The sequence below is a fragment of the Hypanus sabinus genome, chromosome 8, assembly GCF_030144855.1.
Source record: "Hypanus sabinus isolate sHypSab1 chromosome 8, sHypSab1.hap1, whole genome shotgun sequence".
NCBI classification, from domain to species: domain Eukaryota; kingdom Metazoa; phylum Chordata; class Chondrichthyes; order Myliobatiformes; family Dasyatidae; genus Hypanus; species Hypanus sabinus.
In genome coordinates this window covers 33,915,328-33,942,137 of record NC_082713.1, presented here as the reverse complement: position 1 = coordinate 33,942,137, position 26,810 = coordinate 33,915,328, and the positions used below count along the sequence as shown (strand labels likewise).

At 37.1% G+C, this 26,810-nt stretch overlaps 1 protein-coding gene across 3 annotated transcripts in view; it reads right to left on the bottom strand.

Annotated features, from left to right (window-relative positions):
- The window catches only part of LOC132398034 (glutamate receptor 3-like), a 373,054-nt gene that overhangs the window by 71,872 nt on the left and 274,372 nt on the right, over positions 1 to 26,810 (bottom strand). For all 3 annotated transcript variants that reach the window (XM_059976944.1, XM_059976943.1, XM_059976942.1), the window contains exons 10-12: positions 26,169 to 26,375; positions 21,038 to 21,408; positions 8,032 to 8,230 (exon numbers count right to left, since the gene is read on the bottom strand). In XM_059976944.1, the coding sequence (XP_059832927.1) occupies positions 8,032 to 8,230; positions 21,038 to 21,408; positions 26,169 to 26,375 (777 nt within the window). The remainder of the gene's footprint in view (positions 1 to 8,031; positions 8,231 to 21,037; positions 21,409 to 26,168; positions 26,376 to 26,810) is intronic.

Below are 26,810 nucleotides of genomic sequence, written 5' to 3'. Positions count from 1 at the left end.
AAGGAAGGATGATTTAGGAGGAACTTCTGGAAAGTAAGAAATATAAATTCATAATCACTAATTTTGGGAGCCTTAATTCTTTGCCACACTTATCAAATCATTGGATTAGCCAACGACGAGAAAATCTGCAGATGTTAGAAATCCAAGCACCTCATACAAAATTCTGGATTAGCCATCCTGGTTTTCTATCTAATAACAGTAACAGGAAGAAAGTAATGAAAATTGCATAAGTGACTGCTTGACTTGCTCTGAGTATTCTGATAGTATTCTCATGGATATAGGCCTATATCTTTCATCTACAATTATTTATTTATTACTTATTTAGAGATGGAATTCAAAACAAGCCCTTTTGGCCCAAGGAGCCAGGCTGCCCAGTGGATTTAACACTAGCCTAATCACAGGACAACTTACAGTGATTAATTAACCTACTATCCCACACGTCTCTGGACTGTAAGAAGAAACCAAAGGAAATTCATGCGGTTATGTAGAGAATGCTCAAACTCCTTACAGATGGCTTCAGAATTGAACTCTGAACTCTGACACGCCAAGTAGTGGTTGTGCCTCGCTAACCATCACACTACCATGGTGATTATATTACTTCATTTGTGTTTCTCTTATGAAGATTCCGTTGCCTTAGTGTTGTCTGACTGATGGTTTGAAATTCCTTCCATTAATTACTGGGAAAATTGAGGTCCATTCCTATGGCATCCATTACAAACTTGTCCTTGCTACCGTTCTAGTTCTTCCTAACCACTCATTTAGGTTGAACAGATAATCTGCTACCTTGGCACTATACTTAAACTGGGCTGAAATGTCTATTTCTCTTCTCCAGTAAATACTTTATCTCTTTAATTATCATGTTAACCTGTATGGCAGGCTTTTCATACCCAATCAAAAAGGAATACATAAACTGTATGCACCATGCAACCTAATTCCATAATTTAATTTAATCTCCAATGTATCATATTAAAAAGTTGAATACCACACAAGTTTTGCAAAATGCAGTGCATATTGAAATAAGAACAAAAAGTGCTGGTAGAGCTGAGCATGTTAGGTAGAATTTGTGGAGACTAATCTTTCAGGTCAATGGGGCTTCATGAGAACTGATGAAAAGGTCTGAGGAAAGGCCACTAATCTGAAAAGATAATTCAGTTCATCGCTCCACAGGCATATTTTGAACCTGCTCTACTAGATTCAAAGATCTGTAGGTCATACATCTGCTTGACCTCAAAATTTGTTTGCATCTTTTCTGTTATCAGTGTAAATAAACAGTGAGTGTTCCTGAACAGCTCTCAATGAATTTCTGACAGCTGATACCACTTAACAATACAACAGCAGTATGACTTCCTCAACCAGCACTTATGAAAACAAGAACTCTTTCAGCTACTGGAAAGTGTTGTTTCCTTCACTATGATCACAACAGTGACTCTTGAGGACACCTGCTGGCTGCATACCACCAGGGTCAAGGACAGCTTCCACCCCACTGTAGTAAGACTATTAAATGGTTCCTAGTATGTTAAGATGAATTCTTGACCTCACAGTCACCATTTATATTGATCTTGCGCCTTATTGTTTACCTGCACTGCACTTTTTCCTGCATCTGGAACAGCAGTTTATTCCATATTGCTACTTTCTTACTTTGATCTACCTTAATGCACTGTGTAATAATTTGATCTGTATGAATAGAATGCAAGACAAGCTTTTCATTGTATTTTGGTAAAGTGACACTGATAAACCAATTTCCAATTTGATTGCCAGTCTTTTCCTTTTCTTCGAACAAGGATACGATGTTAAGTGCAAACCTTTGATACAATTTCCTTGTGCAAAGAATTTTAAAAAGAAACCCGATTCTGATTGTCATTTAATCAGTAACCACACACTTAAACCTTCTGCTGCTGATTCCTGTTGATGTGCACTTCTGTATTAGTGGCTTCCATTTCCTTATCAGGCACTGATACTTTGATCTGCATCTGCGAATAACTGGGTCAATTGACATGTTGCATGCAAAGTGGCTGTATGATGTCTCTACATTATTATATCTTTGGAATAATTATCATTTGGAAACACTAACACTGATAATAGCTTTGTTAGCAGCAACTACATTGATTGAAATAATATCCAGAGCCCATGTGTTGCATTTGGTTTTTGTCTGCTCTGAAGGTGAGCTTGGTGCACACTGAGCTGAAAGCACATACTAACCTAATTGTGGGAGCATAATTGCACAGTAAAGAATGAATGTAGGCTTCCTGCAGCACAGTTACAATGCCCTCCTCCGCTTGGATGCAGCTAAGTAAGAATGTATTGGGTGTCGTTTTATTGTTGGCTCATGTTCAAAGTTCATTTTATTATCAAAGTACGTCTACTTTATACAACCTTGAGATTCATCTCCTTACAGGCAGTCACAAAACAAAGAATCCAAATGGAACTCATTAAAAACAAAAGAAGACAGTCCGAACACCCAGTGAGTAGAGAAAAAAGAAACAAATCATGCAAGTGATAAATCGCAACATACAGCACACAGAACTAAAGTCCACAAAGCCAAGCATCACTGCAGCCGATCCAGAAGACCACAGGTTGCGGACCATTACCTCAGTCCAGCACAGAGGTGAGCAAATGCCGCGGAGCAGTTTGCTGAACCATCCCGTCCCTTGCCTCTGACTATGACACTGCAGCCAGTTTCATCTGGCCTGGCGCGTAAATCGTCCAAATCTTGGGTTGTTTCTCCCCCACGAGCTCAAGCTCCGCAGCCTTGATATCGTCAATACCTGACCTTTCCAGTTCAGCTTGGCTTTCCAATCAAATCTCAGATCTTTCCTCGCCTGGGCTCTGCCATATCAAAGTACCTGACCTTTCCAATTCAGCTTGCCTCTTAAATCAATGAAACCTTGGATCTTTCCTCGCCTCGGCTCTGCCGCATCGAATTGCCTCCAAGTTCGCACCAGCAACTCCAGCACAGGCATGCTGCAATTGTTCTGCCCCAGTAAGACTCCAGCCACACCGTAAAAATGCTAGATCAGACTGATGATTCAGCTCAGTTCTGACAGGGATTATTTACCAGAACAACTGTGAAGTGCTTTCTTTGTTCCACTGACCACCAGAAAGTTATCACTTAAACCAGTAAATAGCACCATCTTAAACCGGAACCAAGATATAGTGAAAAGTTATCTTGCATACTTGTTTATACAAATTAAATTATTACACAATGCATTGAGCTGGAATAAGGTGTAAATACAGAATTAACAATGCAGAATAAAGTACAAAAGCTACTGAAAAAGTGCAGTGGATGTCAACAATAAATTGCAAGATCATAATGAGCTACAGTACATTGTAAGGCCAAGAATCCATATTATCCTACAAGATGTCCATACAAGAGTCTGACAACAGTGGGATTGAAGCTGTTCTTGAGCTTTCAGGCTTTGTAACATCTCCCAATGAAAAAGGGGAGAAGGGAGAATGTCTGGGGTGAGTGAGGTCTTTGATTGTGCTGGCTGCTCTACTGAGCAAGAAGTATAGAAAGAGTCCATAGAGAAGAATCTGCTTACTGTGATACACACAGTCATGTTCAGCATAGTTGCCATTATGTAGCTAGACCAAATGCTTTCTATGGTGCATCGATACAAGTTGGTAAGAGTCGAAGGAGACATTTTTTCTGCTGGGGAGCATGTAGCTGATAACCATGCTTTTCTTAATTGAAGGGATCGGTTCCACTGTTTTTGCACATGACTTAAGTGAACTGAAGTCGTGCAGGCATTCTCAAGAGATTATACAGTACAGCATCAAAGATACCACCCAAACTTATTGCTTTAGCACCATCAAACTTATTCAGAGCTAATAGGGAAGATTTGTAACCAGAAACAATGAATACTGAGAGACAATTATTTAGATGGCACAGAAAATTTTACAGTCTTGGGTACCACAGACTAACAAGGCTAGTGAACAATCAAAACTCATCTTCATTTGTCCTTTCCAATTCTGTATTATAGTGTCTTCAAATCAAATGCTAGCAAAAGCCTTCAGCTTTCTCATATGACTAATTGTCAGCCTCTCCCACTAGTCTATCCTGGTCACAGTCTCCTACCCAACTGGTCTTGGCCTTCTACCCTCTCTATTCTATACCATCACCTCCCCAAATATTTGTGGCCTCTCTTCTTCATTGTTCTTTCATCAACTGGCACTGATTGAGGATTCTCTTCCCTGCCTACAACTAGCTGCAGAGTCTCCACTAATCTGGATCCTTCACTGCCAAACAGTAGTAGCTGTTCTTCCAATTCCCCCAAATGTGACCTCTCACCTCTATCCCTCTCTAACTTCCCTCCACCTCTGTCAGTTGTGGTCCTTCTCTCAATCTCCCCAACTGGTGCCTCTGTTCACCACCACCGTGGCCTCACTCAGTCCTACCTGGACCGACAAAGATTCTCTCTCTTAATCAAGAGCAGCCAATCATTAACCGAGGATCATTCTCCAGTGACTCTGGGTTAACCCTTCAGTTGCAACTACTCCCTCCCTATCTGCCCAACCTGGTTGCAGGCAGATGACTGTTATCTGAGATTTGGCAGATCCTCCAGGTTCATCTTTGAGTTGTCTGGCATCCTACCTTCTTGGTCATAAATATCAGGGCAGTTTGTCCTCCCATCAAGTCCTGACATTATTTTATACTGTCACTGCTCATGTGGCCTTAATCTTTTCTCTTGCTGTTTTGAATAACCTGTTCAGCTGTTGTTACAGTCAACCTAGTCTTACATTTTTTCCTGTCATCTGGGCATCAGTTAGACTAAAGCACTGACACATTTTTTTTTGGGCAGAACCACTATGTACAATGCTTTGTTTCTCAGACAATCAACTTTAAATTTTTTTTGTTTCAAAGTACACCTTTGAAAATTTGCCATCTGCAGAAAGCTATCTTCACATCTGCAGAAGTGTCACCCTCTAATCTAACTCACCTCAATTCTCTCTTATTCTCACGAAGTTAACCTGCCTAAAACTTGACGTTAATACTCAATTTTCTCCATCATTAACTTGTCTATGCAAACTAAATCAGATAATTTCCCATCTGTATCTCCAGCACTGTCCTGGCATCCCTGTAAAAGATCAATTCAATAGGCAATTTCTGTCACCTCCAACCTCCACTACCCCACACCCCTCCAGAAATCTTACAGGCTTTACCTCTCTCCTCAAAATCTGGACGGCAATGACCAAACAAGCACAAATCTTATAAAACATCTTACTTCATATCCACCACCCTCTGAAAGTGCATGGAGCTTACCATCAGCTCCTTTATCTGAACATTGGACCAATTATTTGATCCAGTTGTTCCCCGATTTCTACAGCTCCTTCCTGCACTTCAATGCAACTTTCTCAACAGCTGTTAAATTGTTCCTGACATGTAGAGATTTATCTCATCCTTTGTGTGTTATGCTATACTTTCAGTGCGCCTACAACACTGACTGTAATTCGAACCTGTCACTTGCATTTAACATTAGCGAATACTCCCAATTAGACCTTTGCACTGACATGGATGAGAAAGAAATTGTCAAGTGCTCCACAGTAGACTGAAGCACAGTTAACTGTTAATATGTGATGGACAAACTTGGCTGGCAAAGTCTTTGCTGGATCTTGCCAGGTAGTTTCACAGCGACACAAGTCCCTCTTTGTACAGAAACCAGTTTTTATTAGAAGCAGACATTATTAAGTCCAATATCTATGTCATGTAGATGGCTGAGCAACCAATCATAATAAAGAGTTATTACAGATAGTATAGAAATAAATAAAATGCACAATTTTTTAATGAACATTTTAAATATTAAATGGAATGCTTAAATTCCAAGTAAACGTATTAATGCAAAGCTGAAAATATCAAAACCTTTCAAATATTATAAAATAAATATCTAAAGTTATTTTGGAGCCAAGTAATTTGCAAAGTATTATGTACAAGTTACAAAATCAAAAAAGGAGTTAAATGTAACAAAATAACAAAATGTAAAAATGTAATAATTTTTTCAGAACACTTTAGGTCATGACTTACTTGTCAATGACTTAAGTTCAAGTCAATTCAGCCGAGTACCCTTTTTGTACTGGGAAAAGTTGCAAACAGCTGTTACTTCGGTTCATGACTGACAACAACTTTAGAAGTTCTGTATGAAACTATCCAACTACATTTCAACCCAAACTTCCCTGTTTTCGTGAATTATAACAGTAAGTACCGGCAGTTTCAGAGTCAATACCATTGTAAACTAATAACGTCTGAAATTTGTGTAACTTTGATACTGCTTAATATTGTTGGTTATTGTAGAGATATTGATAGTGACATCTATTTTTCCAGACACATTAAAAATTCTTTTGGAAAGTAGCTTTTTAATGCAGTAGACCAAATATGACATTTAAATTAAACATTTGTATTCCATCAGTAAAGAAAAGCAAGATTCAGAAGTGACCCAGTTCTAATGATTCTACCATTGGGGAATACTACAATCTTCATGTACAGCTAATTCTTTAATAATTTCATGGCTTATATTAGCTACCTCATGAGATAATACAGATCAGTTCATTTGCTGGTTCTGGGTTGATCCCTTCTGTCATCTTCTATTTTGCCGTACTGTTAGGCCAGTCTAGCTGGCAGTGGAATCATGCTTGTATGACACTAAATGAATAAGTGGCTAACTTGGCTTATGAAAAATGTGTGTAAAGGATCCCTGAAAATACTTCGATTGCTACAATTTACATTATGTTCTGTGGTATTTCAAAGGATAATATGCATTCATTGGTTCGTTTCCTAGAGGAATTAACTGCCTTACCTATTATGATTGCCCGATTTCAGAACAAAATGATTGTCAAGCCACAATGACATTACATGCCAGCTAATTGCATTCCAGTATCAGGCTTTTCTCTAGCTATTATATCTGCTTCTAAACTCCAAGATCACGTTATTAGAAAGGCTGAAGGACAAACATTTCATCTCTAAGTATGCTTGCAGAACTTTGTCAGAGCAGAATTGCACGTCTATCTACAATCAAGTTCTTTATTAATAACTGTAGTTGACCCTAAATCAGAATGTTTGATTATGACTCCATCATATCTATATCCTTTTGTCATTAGGTCGACATCAAAGATCCTTTAAACCAGGGGTTCTCAACCTGGTGTCCATGGACCCATTGCTTAATCATTTTGGTCCAAGGCATAATAAAATTTGGGAACCCCTGCTTTAAACATTTAGCAATGTTGAACCATGTGAGATGGAAACTGAAAGATGCTCCAAGTACACCAACAGGGAATTGCACCTTTAGTGCATTTGTGATATTCTGAATTGCAACCCAGGAATCCTTGAGACCATGGGCATGATTATTTGCAAACCAAGTAATCTTACATCTAAAAAGACAACAGAGGCATATGCAGCATATGGATGACATGAAAAGGTGTTTCTTACAGTGCATCACTATTCCATTCATCTGGATGAGGCAGAGTACGCCGTGAACATGGCTGGTGGCATTATCTAGATTAGACTTACATTATAGTGAAAAAGAGTAGGGCCAAAATAAAAAGGTTTATATAACCTGTCATCTCAACCTCACAAAATACTGTTAGTTCCTATAATTGCATTAGTATTTTATTATGGATGCATTTATCTCGCTGACAAACAACAACCCATGAATAGTGAGCTGTTCTGAAAGATATACGTGAAACAAGGGTGTCTGTGATAACAGTACTGTGAAAAGCAGAGGGTGAGTTCTGGATTTTTCCACATATCCTTTTTATATCACTGTGTTCCCAGAACAAATCAGTCATTTTGAGAGAAATATCAGATTAAAGTGTTTAGAAATGAAATGTACTATAAATGACTATGCCTTGGTGGATGTTTGAGACCGAGAACAAATCTGCAGTAATTATAAGATTAGCTCAAACTTTGCTTTCATCAAACTGAGACAGAAATTGATTCACAGCTTGATGCCTGTTCCACATAACTATTACCTTTCATGCAGGAGAAGTATATACTAGCTGAAGGTAACAATTGAATATCAATCAAAAAAAAACACTTACTCTGAAAAATTCTTTGGTAGAGCCTGAATCCAGTGTCCCATAAGCAATTTCTGTTTGTTTTGCAAGATCCTCTGCGCTTTCTATTGGGGAAACCATTCTCTCCACAGTGAGAAAAGCAGCAAGGTTGGCAGTGTATGATGAGATTATTATCAAGGTGAAGAACCACCAGACGCCTCCAACAATTCGCCCCGAGAGAGATCTAAACAATAAAATAAAAGGTCTACTATTTAATTACAGTGTCATATTTATATTAGAGACTGAGGCAAATGAAATCAAATTTAATGGATCTAACCATTTCTTCATGGTAATTAGAGTTTCTGAAACAAAAAAAGGCATGATAGTCATTTAAAATTAAATGAGCCCTTTAATTAGATGTTTCTAAATTTGTACAACCTCGTTGAACCTGTTTAAAAGTTCACATTTCTTAATGTGAGCAGAAGTGTTACCATTATTGCTTTGTTGATCCTCTCATTCCATTTCATCAGCTGCCATCATGGTTGAACAAATATTGTAAGGACCATGATTTAAAATACAGTGGTAATCCATTAAAAAGATACATTTAACTTGATGTCCAAGGAGTTGTCAGGCTTTTACACAGTTAACATCACAGCATGTCTAGTCTGGATGAAAAACTCTGGTTTGGATATTTAGATTAAAAATGATGATGAGCAGTTTATTTTTTGTTGCTAAACAATAAGATATATTGCAATATCTGGCAGAACTATCAAAGAAAGTATTCTACAAGTGGATCTGCTTAAGTTTTTCTTACAAAGGTCAATGCGTTGTGTATGATTTTTTTCAACAAGAACTTTATTTTCTAACCTCCAGTACTCATTAAAAAAAACTAGAAAACTAGAAAATCAGTTCTAGAAAATTGGATAGGCTGAACAACCAAGTTCTAATTGCTTGAGACCAATTACCAACACACCTCCCTTTACAACCAATCACTCAGCTACTGCAGTAATTATGTTGCCAGAAGCTAACAGCTGTGTTTAAAACATCAGAGGATAGACACTTGACTCCCTGCAAAGGTTCAAGTGAAATTTAAGAGAGCACTCAGACCACCACACATATTTGAATGTCAGAAAGGACTATTGATCAGTTTCCATTCCAGCATTTAATATTTCAGGGTCAAGACAACAATAGGTTCGGGAGTAAGAGAAAGGGCCAGAGTACAAAAAGACAACTGAACTCTTGACAATGATGCTGTGAAGAATGAAGCATCAGCAATTAAAAAATTAGCACTCTGCTGAATCAGATTTGGTGACTGATGATCAATTGAAAAGTGACTGTTTAGAGGCAGAATTTCCATAGTACAATAAAACAAGGTATTTCAACATGAGACCAATAATAGGCTACCTATTACTGCTGCAATTGTACTTTGAGAAAATGAAAGACAATCACAACAAGATTTATTAACCAAGGCTGGGGTTCAAATGGGATCTCATCCAAGTTATTTTCTGTTGAATACTTTCATAATGAAGCAACATTTTGTATTTTTCTCCTGGGAGCTGTGCAGATGCTTAACCTCCTTGGCCAGGAGATTATGAAACTAATTGTAATGCTTTACCGGTCTGCCCAGTCCAGGATTGGCTAGCAACTACAGACAGGGACTGAACTTTGAATTTTCCTGACTTGCATAGCTTAATTATTGAGGGTAAATTGTAATTTTTAAAATTGAATTCAGTGGCAGGGAGCTACTATGTATGTGAACTGTGAAATTGATAGTTCTGGCTCTCAGATGCTAGGTCCTACGTTCGTACCAAATTTGGCTTTACATTTGGATAATCAATCATATTCTTTTATAGCTGATTTTATATTCATCCAAATTCAGGGGAAAAGAATACTTTCCACTTGTGGAAGCACAGTGTCACCATCAATTCCTCAGAGGCTTTACTTAAATTACCTGAACTATTATTGTATCTCAATATCAGAAAAAAGCATCATCCGAGCACCAATCATCTTATAGTCACCTTTGAGATTAATAATCGGTTGTCATTCCAATCATTTTCATGGTGATTTTGTTTTCCAGTTACATTTTTCATCATTTTTTATTTGTGATATATTACATTGTGGTCAAGAGGAATTGGACTGGGAGCAGCAAAGCTGTGTTGTTTCATGTAGATTCTCAACTGAGAAGAGATATTTGATCATTTGAGTTGAAGTCCTTTAAAGTCCCCCAGCTGAAGGGATAGAATACAAATCCATTCTATCACCTAATTCCATTCTTCAGCTCCATATCTATCCTGTCTTTTACCTCCTAACTTCTCACTTGCCCCACACCCTTCTCCTCCCCCAGTTTCACCTATCACCTGCCAGCTTACTCCTTCCTCTCCCTCAGCCTTCTTATTCTAGCTTCTTTCCAATTCCTTACCAGTCCTGATGCTAGGACTCAGCTCCAAATGTTGACTGTTTGTTCCTCTCTATAGATGCTGTCTGATTTTCTGAGTTACTCCAGCATGTTGTGTTGTGTGTGTTCCTCATTATAACAACAAAGCAAGAAACACCACCAACATCAAAATTAGAGTTGGCAAAGTTACTCCCAGCCCAGTAAAACACACCATATTTTTCTGTCAGATATTTGGGATTGTTATCTACTCAAGCAAGCCTTGTAATCACAGAATCATACTTTCAGCCAGCCTCCCTCTGTCTCCACCACAATCACTAGGAACATTCCAGCAGGACAGATCCACTAAAGTGATTAACATGACAAGGACTGATCTCAACAAGGTAATCTCTTGCTAATTACCTTCCCTTCCCTCAGACGATAATTCAATATTTCTCCACATAGTTCACCACTTGGAAGAAACATTGTGAGTAGCAAGAGGACTGAATTAACTTTATTGAAGGGCTTAAATGTCCATCATCTATGGATTCCAAGTAAAGTATCTTTGTCCAAACTGGCTGACAGACTACCCTTGAGGCAGATAATGAAAACCAGCACTGAGGGGTAGACATCTTATTTTCATCAATCTATCTAATGCAGGTGCACAGCATTGATAAGAGTGACCACTTCCTGACTTTATTTGTCACATTCTTTTGTCAGTTTAGGACAGATCTGCTATTCAAAACTAAGCATTAGTTGGAACACTATGAGTAGTTTTATTCCACCAAAATCTAATAACTAAGTCGGGAACATTTTTCACTCACCAGTCAAGATAGGAAACACAATAGTTTCTCTTCATACACACAGTGTATAAAGAGAAAGCCAGGAGCAACCCAAGGGATACCTGAAAGTGAAAAGGCAACTTTGACAGTTGCTGTAATCCTGAATGATGAAAACAGCATGCAGTGATGCCAAAACTAATGGATTAGATCAATGTTGAGCCATATCTCGAAATATTGTTCGCCTGATTAGTAGTGTCAGTTCCATGATCATCCCTATCTTCAACATTGTGCAGCATAGAAAGAGAAAATACCTGCAACTAGGTTCTTCTAGAAATACTGAAGGAATTATCTGACTTGCCGTCATAAAAGACCGTCTTCAGCCAATTCAACTCACTCCACAAAATAAGTAACACTTTTGGATATTTCAAAAGATTATAAAAACTGGAAAATATCCTTACTGAAATTTTGTGCTCCAGAATGAGCTGTGCTTCAGGCCAAGTTGTCAGTGTGAAGCCTTAGCCAAAGTTATGCCGCCTACAAAAAGCCAGTCAAAATCAATAAATCTAATTAATGCTTCAATTGTGTATTTTCAATCATCACCATTTGATGGAGAGTAATGGTAACATTTTTATCTAGCTTCACTTACTCAACCTTGATCTGTTCATTGTTGCTTAGTCTGGTTTAGCAATATCAGAAAGGACAGACACAGGTTAGTTTCTAGCCAAAGTTTTTAGGCAACATTCCCAAGCCTATAGGACTAGAAACAACAAACACTGGGGATGCAAAATGTTAATTCCTACATGTCCTGACTGAGAAATAGATCCATTGGGTTTAAATCCTAGAACTTTTGTATTGCACTGAGGGAGTACCTAAAAGGAATATCTCTAAAGGCTTACGAAGGCAGTTCACCTTCATCTTCTCAAGAGCAGAAGAACAAATTGAAATGAGCAAGAATAGGCCACCCACCATTCATTCCTGCCTATTCCACCATCAATATGATCATGGCCACTCTTGGCTTTCACCACTTTCCTCAGATCCTTGTAGTCCAAATGTCTGTCAACCCTAATCAGGAATAAATTAGGGAACTCCACCTCCATAATTCTCCAGGATCCTGCTTGATTGCCCTGTAATTGTCCTACTTGGATGTGAGTATAGGTGACCTGATAAGCATGCTTGCAAATGATATCAGAATTGTCGTTGCTGACGGTGAGAATAGAAATGGACATAATCAATCAGCTGGAAGTTGAGTGGAGTAGTGGCTGATGGAATTTAATCCAGACAAATGTGAGCTAATGCTTTTTAGAAAGTGAAATTCTGGCAGGACATATGGAGTAAACGTTAGGGAACTTAAGAACATTGGTATACAGAAGGACATTGGGGTGTAAGTCCATAGTTCACTGTAAGTGGTGACACCAGTGGATAGAGTAGCAAGTGTATTTGCTTTGGTTGCTTTCATAGGTCAAAGTATTGAGAATATGAATTTGGACATCACATTCCACTTGTACAAAACATTGGTTAGAACATAAGAAATAGAAGCAGGAGTAGGCCAGCTGGCCTGTTGCACCTGCTCCGCCATCCAATAAGATCATTGCTGATCTGGCCATGGACTCATCTCCACGTACCTGCCTTTTCCTCATAACCCTTAATTCCCCTACTATGCAATCATGGTTAGAATGGTTAGGCTGCACTTAGGAGTATTGCCCACCATTCTATTCACCACACAGCAGGTTGGATGTAGTAGTAATTCAGAGGGTGCAGAAATGATTTACCAAGTTGTTGCATGAAATACAAAGAGCGTGGTTATGACCGTGATGACAAGCAGAGGTGTGTTTTTATTTCCTCCTTGGATTGTAGGAGCCTGTGGGGTAACTTCATTGAGGTATATAAAACTATTAGGGGCATTAATTGCATAGATAGTCTCTTTTTCCAGGACAAGGGAGTCTATGATGAGAATACACATATTTAAGGTGAAAGGGAGAAATTAAAAAGAGATCTGAAAGATAGGCTTTTCACACAGTAGTGGGTGAGTAACTAGAATGAGCTGCCAGAGAGATGCTAGAGTTAGATTACAATTACAATATTTAAAAGGCATTTGATTAGGTGCTTGCATAGGAAAGGAGTGTTGGCCCTATGCAGGAAAATGGGATTAGCATATAGAGGCGTCACTGTTGGTATGGACAAAGTTTGCTGAGAGAACCCATTTCGGTGCTGTACAATTCTATGATTCTATTACCTCCTTAAAATGGATTCTAGTATTTTTACAAAGATACAATGTTTAACTGGCCTCCAGCTTCCTATTTTCTGTCTTGAATAGTGGAGTTACGTTTTAAATTTACAGTCCTCTGGGACTTCTCCAGAATCCAAGGGCACTGTCATAACCTCAAAAACATACAATATAAATGAATAATGAAAACACTCATCTTCTTGACAGATATACAGTATACTATGTCAATGACGCAAATTATTCTGGAAGGCAGAAAAGTACTGACATGATCGAAAGCAAGTTTTAACACCAGATAACAAAACTCAACCATAATCATCAGTGATCATTCAAATTGCTTAAAATTAGATTTTCTATTGAATTACTTTAAAATTATACTGGAGCACAAAGATAAAGTCTTATACATACCAAACCTATTAATTTCTTTCATACACTAAAAACAAGCTTTCATGCTGACTGAGGAGCAGATGGATGACAGTGAGATGCAACCATTAAGTTTACACCAGTCCTTTCAGAAAGCTGTCAAATTTAGTTACGTGCTCCAGGTTTTTCCTACAGCACTTTACATTAATCATCTTCATTAACATGTCCAATTGCCTTTTGAGAAGTTGCCATCAGATCCAATTCTACTATTTTCAATGGTCTCAGGTTGTAATTATTATTCATACACAGGATAAGTGTTGTCGGTGGCAAAACTCTCTGGTTAAGATTGAGAAGATGTGGTGATATGTTTTCTTGAACTGCTTACCAATTAAGTACAAATTAGCAATAATTTCAGACACAGTCGCATCATCGTAGCTATGGATTTACATTTGGTGAAACTGTAAGGATGACTAATTTCTTTCCTTATAATTGAAACTAAAATAAATAAGGTGATTTAAAAATTAACAGTTTAGTTTTATAACCAATCTTTCCACTTTTTTTTCATTTGAATTTCCTCACATACTGTGGTGGAATTTGAACTTATTGCAGTATGTTTTAGTCAAGACCCTGGATTATAAATCTGGACATTTCTCTTAATTTCTTCTCTAATACTTCTAAAAATGATCCCTTTCTATGAGCCCTGCTTGCTTTATGACTGGATCAAAACCCTGTTTACTTTGAATGTCAGCTGTGACAAAATTGGTAATACTGAGTCAAGAAGATTCAAGATCCACTCAAGTACAATGTGGTCAGCAGTGCGGAGTGATTCTTGCAGGTGGTGTTTTATGGTTGAAGTAACGAACCTTACAAGTGCCTTTTGGTTCAGGTGCAAATCTTATGGAAATATTCTGAAGAAGACCAGAAGAGTTAATACTAGTGTTTCGGGCAATATCCCTCTTAGAGACAATATGATTAAAAGCTGATTACTTTCACACTGCCGGTTGTAGAAGATGACCGTGCAAATATTTCTTGTCTTGATCAAATTTCCAATTGTGATCCTAATGTTTGCACCTTCTTAAATTATTATTTTTTATCTATATTTATAAAAGGATTTCATTTTGTGTTTTCTCAATACTTTCTCATTTTCTCTTTGCTCATTGTAGATATTTGCAGTTTCCATTACCCTGCCTAGTTTTGATTGCATCTGTGTCTATCATTTGTCATATAGCTTTATTGCTTTTAGTTTGATGTCAAATTGCTTTGCCATCCATGAAGCACCAGATGTGGAATCCTCATTCACATGGAAAGTGCCTGGCTTAAATCCAAAGTACCTCTGTCTTGAAAACTTAAGGCTCATGTTTTGTTTTAAACACCTAAACTTTCTTTCCAGTTCACCTGTATTGAAGCCTTGTTCAACTCACTGAAATTTACTTTCTTAGAGTTCAGTATTTTCATTTAGGACTTCACTTTGTTTCTGTCCGTATCTGGTTCAAAATTAAATATATTATGATTGCTAATGCTCTAATGCTTTAATTTTTTCTTCATTCCTCAGAGCTAGATTCTTGTAGCTTCATAAACCTCTAGGCTATTAGCTAATCATATTAATTGAGGCTCCCCTTAAATATATTTTAAAACTATTGTTCTTAACACTGTTTAATCTTCCAGATAATAGAAGTCTCAAGTATTTCTACATTATTATTAGATTTGTTGGAAATATGCCCATTATTTTGCTTAGCCATTACAATTATCTCCCTACTTCACTCCTTCTCCTCCAAGAGGACCACAAACTTGTTGTAGGGTTTGGAGGCTTGTGTGCCTTGATGACCCGGAGAGCTATGTTGGCTAGAGTCAGGGCCTTGTGCTTTGTCTCTTGGTAGGGTCTTCCATGCCAAATAGGTAAAAGGGTAGAGTCCAGACTGAAAGTCTTCCATCAGTTCTCCAGATTTGTGGGCTCTCAGGGGTAATAACCCTGACTAGTCAAAATATATGGTTACAGAAACAGCAATGAAGATTCCTTCTGTATCAGTGTGTGGTGGTTTGACAGACAGAGATGGAGGACCTTCATTCCTACCCTAAACGGCAGTAGTGTAATGGGAAGTAAAGAGGTAAGTCCACTCTGTCTGTATTTTCATTCCTTTTCTCAGAATCTCCTCTCCATATCCAGGGACATTTGCACCTCCCTACCCCAATCAATTGTCTAACACAGTTCTTGCATAATTTCTTATGTCTCCAAAGTCAGATCATGGAGGAGAAGACTTTGCAGGTACTTGCACATGTGAGACCTATTCTACCATGCACACTGCCTGACTTTGAGAACTTTGGGAATTTGCCCAAAATTGACACAGTCATCTTCTGCTAATATCACATGACTCTGAGTATGCACTGTAATTTCTAGGCCTATAATGATACTCCTACTTATTATCATTGTATCTTCAGTAGCAAAGCCATTTGTGCTGTTCATGCCAACAAATGCCATGCATTGGCGGCATCAAACAAAATATTTCAGTGATTTGTGATGACTGGCATGATGGATATTAATGTAATGCAATATGTGGCATTCATTGGTACACAGGAATAATGGCAACATCCTGCACAGATGTTGCTTAATGCATTCCACTGTTCTACTGTCACACATGAAATAATACACCTTTTCTTTGGAAGTGATTCGACCAGGTTTGTGATTGTTGCCACTATTTGCACTCGTTAGATATTGAAAGCATTCTTAAAATAAGATCTAATCAAAATAATTTCTGCTTTTCTGAGAGTAAGGCACATGAATTGAGTTATAATGTTCTTTTCCACAAACACTGTTGATTCTATCGCTCCCTCATAGTTCAATATAGAACACAAGCACTTACAAGGGGATATCTCATTGCATGTGTAGTTATTAGAATAGCAAAGCTGATCAGTTATTTAGCTAACTGAAATTACTGTACTATTCAAATAGTAATTGCTGAATGAGCTGAGTGTTACAACAAAGATTAAAACAGTGACTAGTGACAAAAGCTGGAACACATTAATAGGTTGATTTTCTATAAATGTGAGGAACTTCAAATTAGGGAGTAATATGAGCCAGCCTGGCATATGTGCTATTCAGATTGGACCTAAATCGATAATCATTAACAGAAAAATTTTCAAAGTAAGAATGCAAGTTATACAATAAGTTAAAAACAAAGACTTCTTAAAATATTGCTATAATTGCAACAACTAATCTCTAAATCAGTCTTGTTCTGTAAGGTAAATCAAACTAAGATTGTCTTATATTTGAGCAATGCATTGAATAATTTGCTTCAAATTATAGATTTTAAACTAAGCAAAATAACATTATATTTCAAAAAGCTTGAAGGAGGAGTGAAAGAGGCACGCTTAATAAGTGTTACACTCTGTATTTGTTGGGACTTTTACATTTGCAGTGAAAGGACTGTAGAAATTATAAGTTGCTTCTCATAAAGACTAGAATTTAAAATCAATATCCAAATCATTATATATTATCTATTTTACTTATTTTTTTTAAAGAAAAGATGATGATACTCACAGTGGAAAAATATGCTGCACCCTTCATGTGGCATGTCCCACACAAATTATTCTGGAGTCTTCAAAATCAATATGTTCAGTTACAACAAAGGTTGTTTGATAAGGCTTGTTCTTTAAAAATAATGCATGTTGGATAGTTTTGGATTGAATCTGAGTGTGTTTCAATTAAACCCTTTGCACTCAGAAGCCAAAAGTGTGTCTCTTCAAAATAGAAACGTCCACAGCTGATCAACTCAAATGATTGAGTTCTAACAACGGCACATGTAATGGTTTGGGATATCAGCTGTATCATGAAATAATTAACAATTTTCAAACCTCAAAGCCCCATATAGGATATCATACCTAGAAACAGCTTAACCTCTTTGGAACAAGCATGACCAAATGAGGTATCTCATTGGAATTTTGCATTTCAATTAAACAGTCACATCAGATCTTGGGGGGCCAGAATCAAGTGAAGGCATTCCACTGTCAGGTTAAGTTGTTGGGAGGGAAGGTGATTTTCTGTTAGTAATATGTAAAACATATGCATTTCCATCAAGACCAGAGAAGAAAGACAAATCCTAACAGAGAAATAAAGAAATGTAATTAAATTGCATTATCCCTTTTTGTAGACCCACAGAGATCCATTTCAAGTCAGCCACAAGTGAAGAACTTTTATTAATTCTTATGAAATTAAAAAGCTATTTGATAGCAACAGAATGGGGAGAAAGAATAATCATTTTACCAGTTTTAGACTATCGTTTATAATCTTGTACGTGGATATTGTTAGGTATCTACCTATACGTGATAAGCAACTTTAAAAGAAAACATTTTTTGAGGGGGATATTTAACTTTCTCAAACCAAGAGAAGAAAATGCAGAAAATATATCCTCTTACAATCAACACCATGATTAAGAATGAAAATTTGGTTATTAACTATAGAATCTAATGTTAACTACCAGCTTCAGAGGACTTCCATTACTGTGACATTATGTCCTTTCTATCTTAATATGATATCTGAATGATAATACCAAACACAGTGGAAACTATAGCTACATTAGTAATTCTATGTAATTGTTCTAAGGAATTTTTAATATTTTGCTCGTCCTTAAGCCCAAGAATTTCTTCAATTTGCTTGTGTTCACAAAACATGAATCAACCATTTTAAAAGAATGTTTGTGAAAAGTACTGAAAGTTGAATGGGGAAATATGATCTCCCCTACTGTGGTGAAAAAATTAATATCTTCATCATGAAACCTGATTTCCTCCAGCTCGGTTTCTCAAATATCCTTTCTCTAGCTCATGTTTCTTACTTGCTTGACAAAAATTGCTGCTTTTAGAATTAGAAACAAAGAAACATAAAAACCCTACAGCACAATACAGGCCTTTAGACCTATGATGCTCTGCCAAACATGTACTTATTTTAGAAGTTACTTAGGGTTATCCATAGCCCTTTATTTTTCCAAGCACATGTACTTATCCAGGAGTCTCTTAAAATACCCTATCGTATCCGCCTCCACCACCGTTGCCGGCAGCCCATTCCATGCACTCACCACTTTCTGTGTTTATAAACTTACCCCTGACATCTCCTCTGTACCGACTTTCAAACACCTTAAAACTGTGCCTTCATATATTAGCCATTTCAGCCCTGGAAAAAGCCTTTGACTCTCCATACGATCAATGCCTCTCATCATCTTATACACCTCTATCAAGTCACCTCTCAGCCTCCGTTGCTCCAAGGAGAAAAGGCCAAGTTCACTCAACCTATTCTCATAGGGCAAACTCCCTACTCCAGGCAACATCCTTGTAAATCTCCTCTGCACCTTTTCTATAGTTTCCATATCCTTCCTGTAGTGAGGTGACCAGAACTGAGCACAGTACTCCAAGTGGGGTCTGACCAGGGTCCTACATAGCTGTAACATTACCTCTTGGCTCTTAAACTCAAACGCATGGTTGATGAAGGCCAATGCACAGTATGCCTTCTTAACCACACATTGTAAAAGTAAACGTATCATTGCATGAGCAGATTTTAATTTGTCAAACTTCTATATGGAAACAGTACTTCAATATTGTATGGAAACTTCAAGTAGTAAGGGAAGGGCTAAAAGTTTAAGGACAGAAAGTGAGATAATGGTCTAAGATAGTCATGTTGATATTTTCTAAATGTGCTAAATTCATTTTCAGCTTTGCTAGAATTAGTGCAGGTGGAAAAGTAACAAGGGCACTTCATCAAATTTACCTTTTTGAAACTGTAACTATATGGTTATTGTCAATGGGAGTTTGGCTATTGAATATAGTACCACAGCCTATCTGTATAAATTATGCACAAATCTGTATAAAAACCACAAATCAAAATGATCAATCCTTTGCTTAGAATTTCTGGATTTTAGTTTGAGGTTCACATACAGAACTTTATCAATAAACTATTTGTACCATGTAGATAGAAATTTATGTAAGGACCCATATCCATAAGATCAAATACTTTAAATGTTTCAAGAATATTCAATGAATGCTTTGTTCAATAAATGGGAATTATGGATATCAATAATAAATATTCCACTTTGATCCAATGTTACGTAAATATATCTTCATGTTGTCATTTTCCTCCAATAAAATAACTGAAATATTAAAATAATAACTGCAGTGTAATTCGGGCTATAAACACATTCTATCAAAATAGTTGCCTCAGTATTTTTTACCAGAATCTCAAAACTGTAAACTCTTGACTTCTCCTTTTATGTAGGATCTACAGATTCTTAAAGGCAAGACTGGCTCCCTTTGGGCATCATATTCTTTTCCCAAATATTTCCTTAGGCCCTTTTCATTTTTGGTAATGCACCATGATCCTTCAGTTTACTTCCTGAATAACAGAAACTAAAGAAATCTGTACATTGTTCATTGCAAATTTAATCATATCTTTTTGTAAATTTTGGCATTTTTATTCTGATGATATCTGTCTTACTTAGATTAGTTTAATTGATTTATTAATTTTAGGTACAAATTTCTTCACTTGCATTTAGTTGATCATAATTTTTTCAAGGACAATGTTATTTAATTTTCCAAGAGGTGGGTGAATCACATGGTTTGGCCACAAATGAATTATAGGTAGGTTTAAAGCAGAGGGATTCAAAAATCTCAGAACTCTTTGTAAATGTTACTACTGTCACCAGAAGGTGTATATCTAAATACAATTAAAATTTAGAAAAGACTGGATTCCTTATACCTCTATCCATGAAGGTCTACAATGCAGGATACTGCAACCTGTAAATGAAATGTAGACAATGAAACTGATGGCTGAAAATGAAAGCAAGCTAGAGAGAATGATTTAATTAATGCAAACTCAAAAGAAACCAAGACCGGCTTGGAGGTACTCCTTAATGGTGCTGCTGCATTTGTTTTTCAAGTTTTCCATTCAAAATGGAGGTGCTTACGAAATGTAGCGTGATTCTGTTATATACACCGAACTGTTGACCGTAAAATGCGATATGCAGCAAAAACACGGTAGCCCTCCAAGGGTGCTGGAGACAGGACAGACCTTATGCATTTTACGGTCTCGGCATGGTGTATATAAGTTATTCAGATAGCTATGTGAATGACATTGAGAATAAGCCACTTGCACATTTTAGCGGCGTGGCGGAAAGATGATTAAATGGGTGGATCTTACCGCGCGGGTATGGATATTAAAACAAAATTTGTTGGGGAGCAAAATTAAAATTAAAGGTGGAATAAAAGTAACGTATATGCACCATGGCATCAGTTTTTGACCATAAAATGCACAAAGGTAATGTGATAATGACAAACCTTGGTGAAATATCGCATCCTTGCTGCATAAAGGCACCCAGAGAAAACCAGAGACTATTAAATATCCCAAACTCATTAGGTGGCTCAGTATTTTGGGGATCTCGTCCTTCTTCATTTTCTTCCATATGCCATTCATAAGGACTGAATCTGCTGACCAGGAAAAGGACTACGCTGACTCCAATGTAGGCGAAGACTATGCACATCCAAATCTCATAAGCCAAAGGGTCCAGAAAAGAGAACACTCCTGGTTTGGATTTTTGGGGCTTCTTTATCATTATTGAAATACCAAGACTCATGAAAGGTTTGGAAAAGTCAATGACTTCCTCTCGAACCAAAGTTATAGTGAGTGGTGCAACAGCAATATCAGCTCTCTGGAAATGGGGAGAATGCTAATTAGTATCAAACAAATTTAAAGACATTACAATAATTTTATAAAAGTAAACAACAATGTTACTATTCTGTTAAGTTGCTGGTTGTATTTACTACTGCAATTGACTGAGGACCTGAAATCTCTCCATTCTTATGGCAGATATCCATAATATACCACAATAATTTGAACACCAAGAATGCCCTGATTTACAATGACTTGCTCTACTAGCTTGACAAATTAAAGAGCATTTTAGTCAAAATATGAATAATCTCTCCAATCTAAGCAAAATAACCCAACTCTTTATGAACCAATGGTTAGTATTGACTTTTGTTCTTGAGCTTTCTTTTGCTGAATAGTGAGCAGTTGAACTTGTATTCCTTCAGCTGATACGGGTTGCATTTAATGTCCATCCTTGAAAAGGTGGTGTCTTCTTGAACAACTCTTGTTCTTTTGTGCAGTTCATCCAATGGTACAAAACGCTGGGAAGAGGATTTAGACGATGAACAAAAGGGGTGAGCTTGAAATATGCTATTAAAGAAGCCTTGGCAAGTTGATCTAGTGCATCTGGTACTGAACGGACTTACGATGTGCCAGTGGTTGAGGTAGGGAATGCCCAGGGGGTAAGGATTCCTTTGTCTTGCATTGATACTGAACTCCTTGAAAGTTGTTGGAACTGCATACATCTAGGCGGTAGTAGATACTTCCATTAGACTCCTCACCCTGTAGAGGGTGGAATAGTTCTGGAATGCCCTTAGCAAAAAATGCGCAGTGCCTGGTGCAGATTTTGCACAAAATACTTATTATAGCTGTTCCAGGATACTGATAATGGGAATGGAAGGTGAAGCCAACATTAATGAATGTTTTAAGAGACAGTGGTACAGGATGATGATAAAATGTCAGGGTCTATTTTTGAATCATGACTGTCTTTTCATCTTTGTATAACTTCTGACACAGCATTTCCTATTTCACTGAAGTGCACATCATCATACACTATTTGATGGAAATGCTGTAAAATGAACTGTCTATTTTCTGTCAAGAAAGGTTAGTACAGATAAAGAGTGTTGGTTGAAGAGGATGAAATAGCAATGGAAACAATAAACAAAATAGGTTGATACAAATGACTATTTAAGTTATCTTCCCTACCTCCTGACCGCAAGAAAAATTGGTTCCGTTATTGCTATGTGTACAAGAATAATTGATGAGGAGTAATGGACAGTAAACTCAGTTAATTTAGTTAATTGTTGCCATATGCTCCCTTCATTTCGGTCACAGAGTTCGTAGAGCTGCAAAGGGGTGGTAATGAGAAGGAAGGCTATTTGTAAAGTGCTTTTGATTTTCAAAAACATTCCCAAGGACAGTTTCCGGAAAGATCATAATTTGTTGAAGATTAAAGGAAAATCTTGGCACATTGATGAAGAGCTTTGTTTTGTTGGAACATGACATAGAAGGGTTGCCATATTTAGAGATTAGAGGAAACTTCATCATTTACCAAATACGTAGCTTATGGACTCCTAGGGGAAGAGACTCGGGCAATAAGTGACCTTTATGGATTAATTTCTGAGCACAATTCATGTGCCTCATCATTCCTAGATAAGACATTTTCCAAATGATTGGCATTAGAAGTTTAGAGTGTGCCAATTAAAGCTTTTGCCAATTTTAGAGCTCCTCAAAGGTGGTATAGTTTGGATAGAGCTCTGCTCAATTACTCTGCCAGCTCCAATGTCTTTCCATGTATGTTCAAGTGGATCCTGAGGCAAAGGGAGTCTGCTGATTTGCTGTGATTTTCACTGATCCATGTTTATCATCCCACTTAGATCACCAGTAAGCAAACTGTATTGAGAGTAGGAACAGAAATGCTCCGAATATTCAACGGATCAGGCAGCATTAGTGAAGGAAGAAAGTGTTAGTGTTTCAGCTCAGTATATTTTATGAGATGTGTTTTTTCCCTACAGATGCTGCTTGATCTAAGGAATATTTCCTGCACTTTTTTTGTTTTTATTTCAGATTTCTAGCAGTATTTTTTTCTTCTCAAAATATGCTGGGATTCTGAATTGCCACCTGAAATTTGTTAGTTTTATACATTTGAGGCCTTATCACCAATTTGGAGCAAACTTTTGGTCATCATTTTCACTTATGTGTCCTGGGCAGAACATCCCTGATTCCTGAAGATAAAAATCATTGTTCCCATCACCATTTTTATAGATGGTATATACAAAAAGGAGCAATTTTTCTGGCATGGGTGAGAATGACAAGATTAGGCTGCCTTAAAGACTGACATCTTAAGCAACTCAAAAACTATCTGTGGAAAGTTCTAAGGAAATTACAAGGATGAGCTGCAATCTTCATTGCTCTGACAGGAACTAATGAGTCCTTGGGTTCCAGTTCACAAGAGTCCCTCAGATCTGGCATGGATAAGCTTTGCAATTGGTCTGAATGTGTCTTGACTGCTGATTTCACACTTATAAGTAACTAATATCTCCAGATAATTATAAGAGATCCCACCAGCTGTGGCATGCCTGAAAATGGAACATTAGGCAATTCATTTCAGGGTAATGTTGCATCAGATCAGACCAGTTACTCCTCTCAGAAAATAGGGAATGTTCCAGGTTCTGGGCAAGAGTACCATAGAAAAGCACAAGTAAATGAAACTTCACAATTGTGTCAAGAAGAGCCCCAGGAAACATCACACAGACCTCCCTCCCTGAAAGGAGAACAAGTTGCAGACAACACACAATCTCACCAATTACAAACTAGGGTGAAACAATGAACTACAGGTACTAGCTATATTCATTAAATGGCAGCAGAGAATAAGACCGTACATTCTTTGTCAATGTATTAACAGAAAATAAGAGTATTGATCAAGAATGGTTGTAGAGGTAATGGCATGCAAAAATCAAATACAATGTTTCATGTGGTGCTATAACTGCAAGTTTTGTCATCTTTGATTGACTTATGATTGCAGATCGTCTTCACTAATTTCCATTTCTTTTTCTTCTTCCTTCTCTGCTTTGTCTTTATTAAAGACAAATTCTGCATGGAGATGTTAAGGCAAGGTGCACCATACAATGGTAGCTTTCAAATCTTTGTCATGGCTGTAGGGCAGCAGCCGGTTGATCTGCTCAGATGATAAAAGCTCTGCTTCAGTACGCTGACTATATGTTATATTAGATTTAAACTGCAGTGCAAGAAAGCAGCCTTAATTTACTGAAGGCTAAATATCCAATCTGTCTGGTTATATGTGTACTAGCAGAGAGGCCTTGCATATTCGGAAAGCTGATCATTCTATGAAAGCAATTCTCATACTGTTGTCTCTTCGTCCTGCTGAAATTGTTTCTCTCACAAGCAAAATATTTTTGATGTTGTTAGATCACAAACAAGAGAAAATCTGCAGATGCTGGAAATGTTGTTGTTGTTAGATATTGCTTAGACAGATTCAGATACATCAGAGATTAAAGCTGTACAACATTCATTGCAACTGGAAGAGCAACTATAGTATCTCTGATGGATCTTAAAAATTGAAGTTGCCATCTGCTTTGTCTCTGAAAGTCGATGTGAACATGATTGAAAGTAGACAGATACAATTTGGATCTTTGAGGCTATTTGTATTCTGGGGATAAATTTATTTCAATGCAGTTTTTTTGGGGCCTTGATAATTGGAACTTTTTAACTCTAGTACTTGGCCCAAGTGGTTTGATTCGCATGCTTGTGAAAAACCTGGGCACTTGCTGTAAGTACAATTTCAGATCTTGTACTGACATGAACTAATTTAGGCATCTGATGCCTACACAGATTTGGTTGTTACAAATTTTCAATACTTATTTCCAGTGCAAATCAAATGTTGTTACTTACAGATCTTTCATCTTGGAATTCATTCCAGTAGGAATATGAGGGCAAATAGATAGATTTTATATATATATATCTAGTTTTGACAAAGTGGCAATTGATATGAATAACTAGACAAGGCACTGTACAACATAAAGATCAAAAATGCTGTTGGCCACCATCTCACTCTATTTTCTTTAAGATAGATTTCATTTAAAAGCCAATCTGGTCCAGCTACCAGAATTTTTTCCTACAAGCAAATATCTTTTCTAGGGATTTTTCTTTGTGTGTGGGGCAATTAGATAAAAAGCATACTGTTGCAATTGGAGTGAATTTACAAGATTCCAAAATGTTCTTGGCAATGCAAATGTGAAGAAGATAATTGAAAATGCAAGTTTCTTAATCCAGGTAAGATTGTGTTTTACACATGGCTGCTGGTGACCAATATATAACTGACCAGCACTACTTTAAACAGATACGTACAAGTTTTAGCTAAAAGCAGTATGATTCCATACCAATACTGTATATCAGAATTGAATATCAGGAAAATCCATAAGGGACAGGATGAGGCAACTTCTGGGATCTCGGATTAAACTTTACAATGAGATGGCTTTCCACTAACTGGATTACTGTTCATTTCCTGAATCACTTCCATTGCCTGATAAATGACAGTAATTCACTGTGCATTTAAACATTGTCAAAGGACTATTTTTGATATGATGACACAATTATTCCAATTTTCTTACAACCTAACATTAGTTTATGAAGTAATCTTTGTTCCAGCATCAGTGAAAATGTAGTATGGTCAACTAAATAGTTATGATTATTTCATTATGCTTTGTGGGTTAATTAGAGCTTTGAATAATTCATGTCTGATGTTCAGCTTATGTTCTATATTGTATACAAATAATTTCTCTATCTCCTTAAGCTGATACTTACCCCATATACCAGCTCCCCCACCATTCCATTCCAGATCTTAGTTTCAGGATCTCTAGCTCCATATTTACCGTCAGGGACAACTGACAGTTTATACTTAATGCCAACATGCTTGGCTATTTCAAAAGCTAAATCCACACAATAGCCTTCATATCTATCATTTGCACCAAACTGTTCATGATTTTTCTTCAGCATTACATACGGTGATTCCTGCAACAACAAAAACATGCACAAGTGAATCAAGTTCATACAAAGTGCGAGTGGTTAAAGGTCAAGTGAAAAAGTTTGTCCATTTTCCTTACAAAAATTATATTTGCACTTATACACCTTTTAAAAGAAGTGCATTTAGTTATTATAACCTATACAGTGTATTTTGAGGAGAGGCAGTAGATAATGAGTTGTACTAAGAAATTATCATAGGCATGTAAACTCCAAAGGAATCAATGTATTTCATACAATTCATTAGTTATGAGAAATTATGGGAACATTAGGAACACATCTGTTCTATCAAGAATGCTCTTTTGCACATAATGCACAGGCTCACTATTTGACCCAAACCTTTAATATCTAGAGCCTCATAAAGCAGCTTCTCGATTATTAATTTGACATTAAATTCTACATTAAACTTGGCCTATTATAACAGAT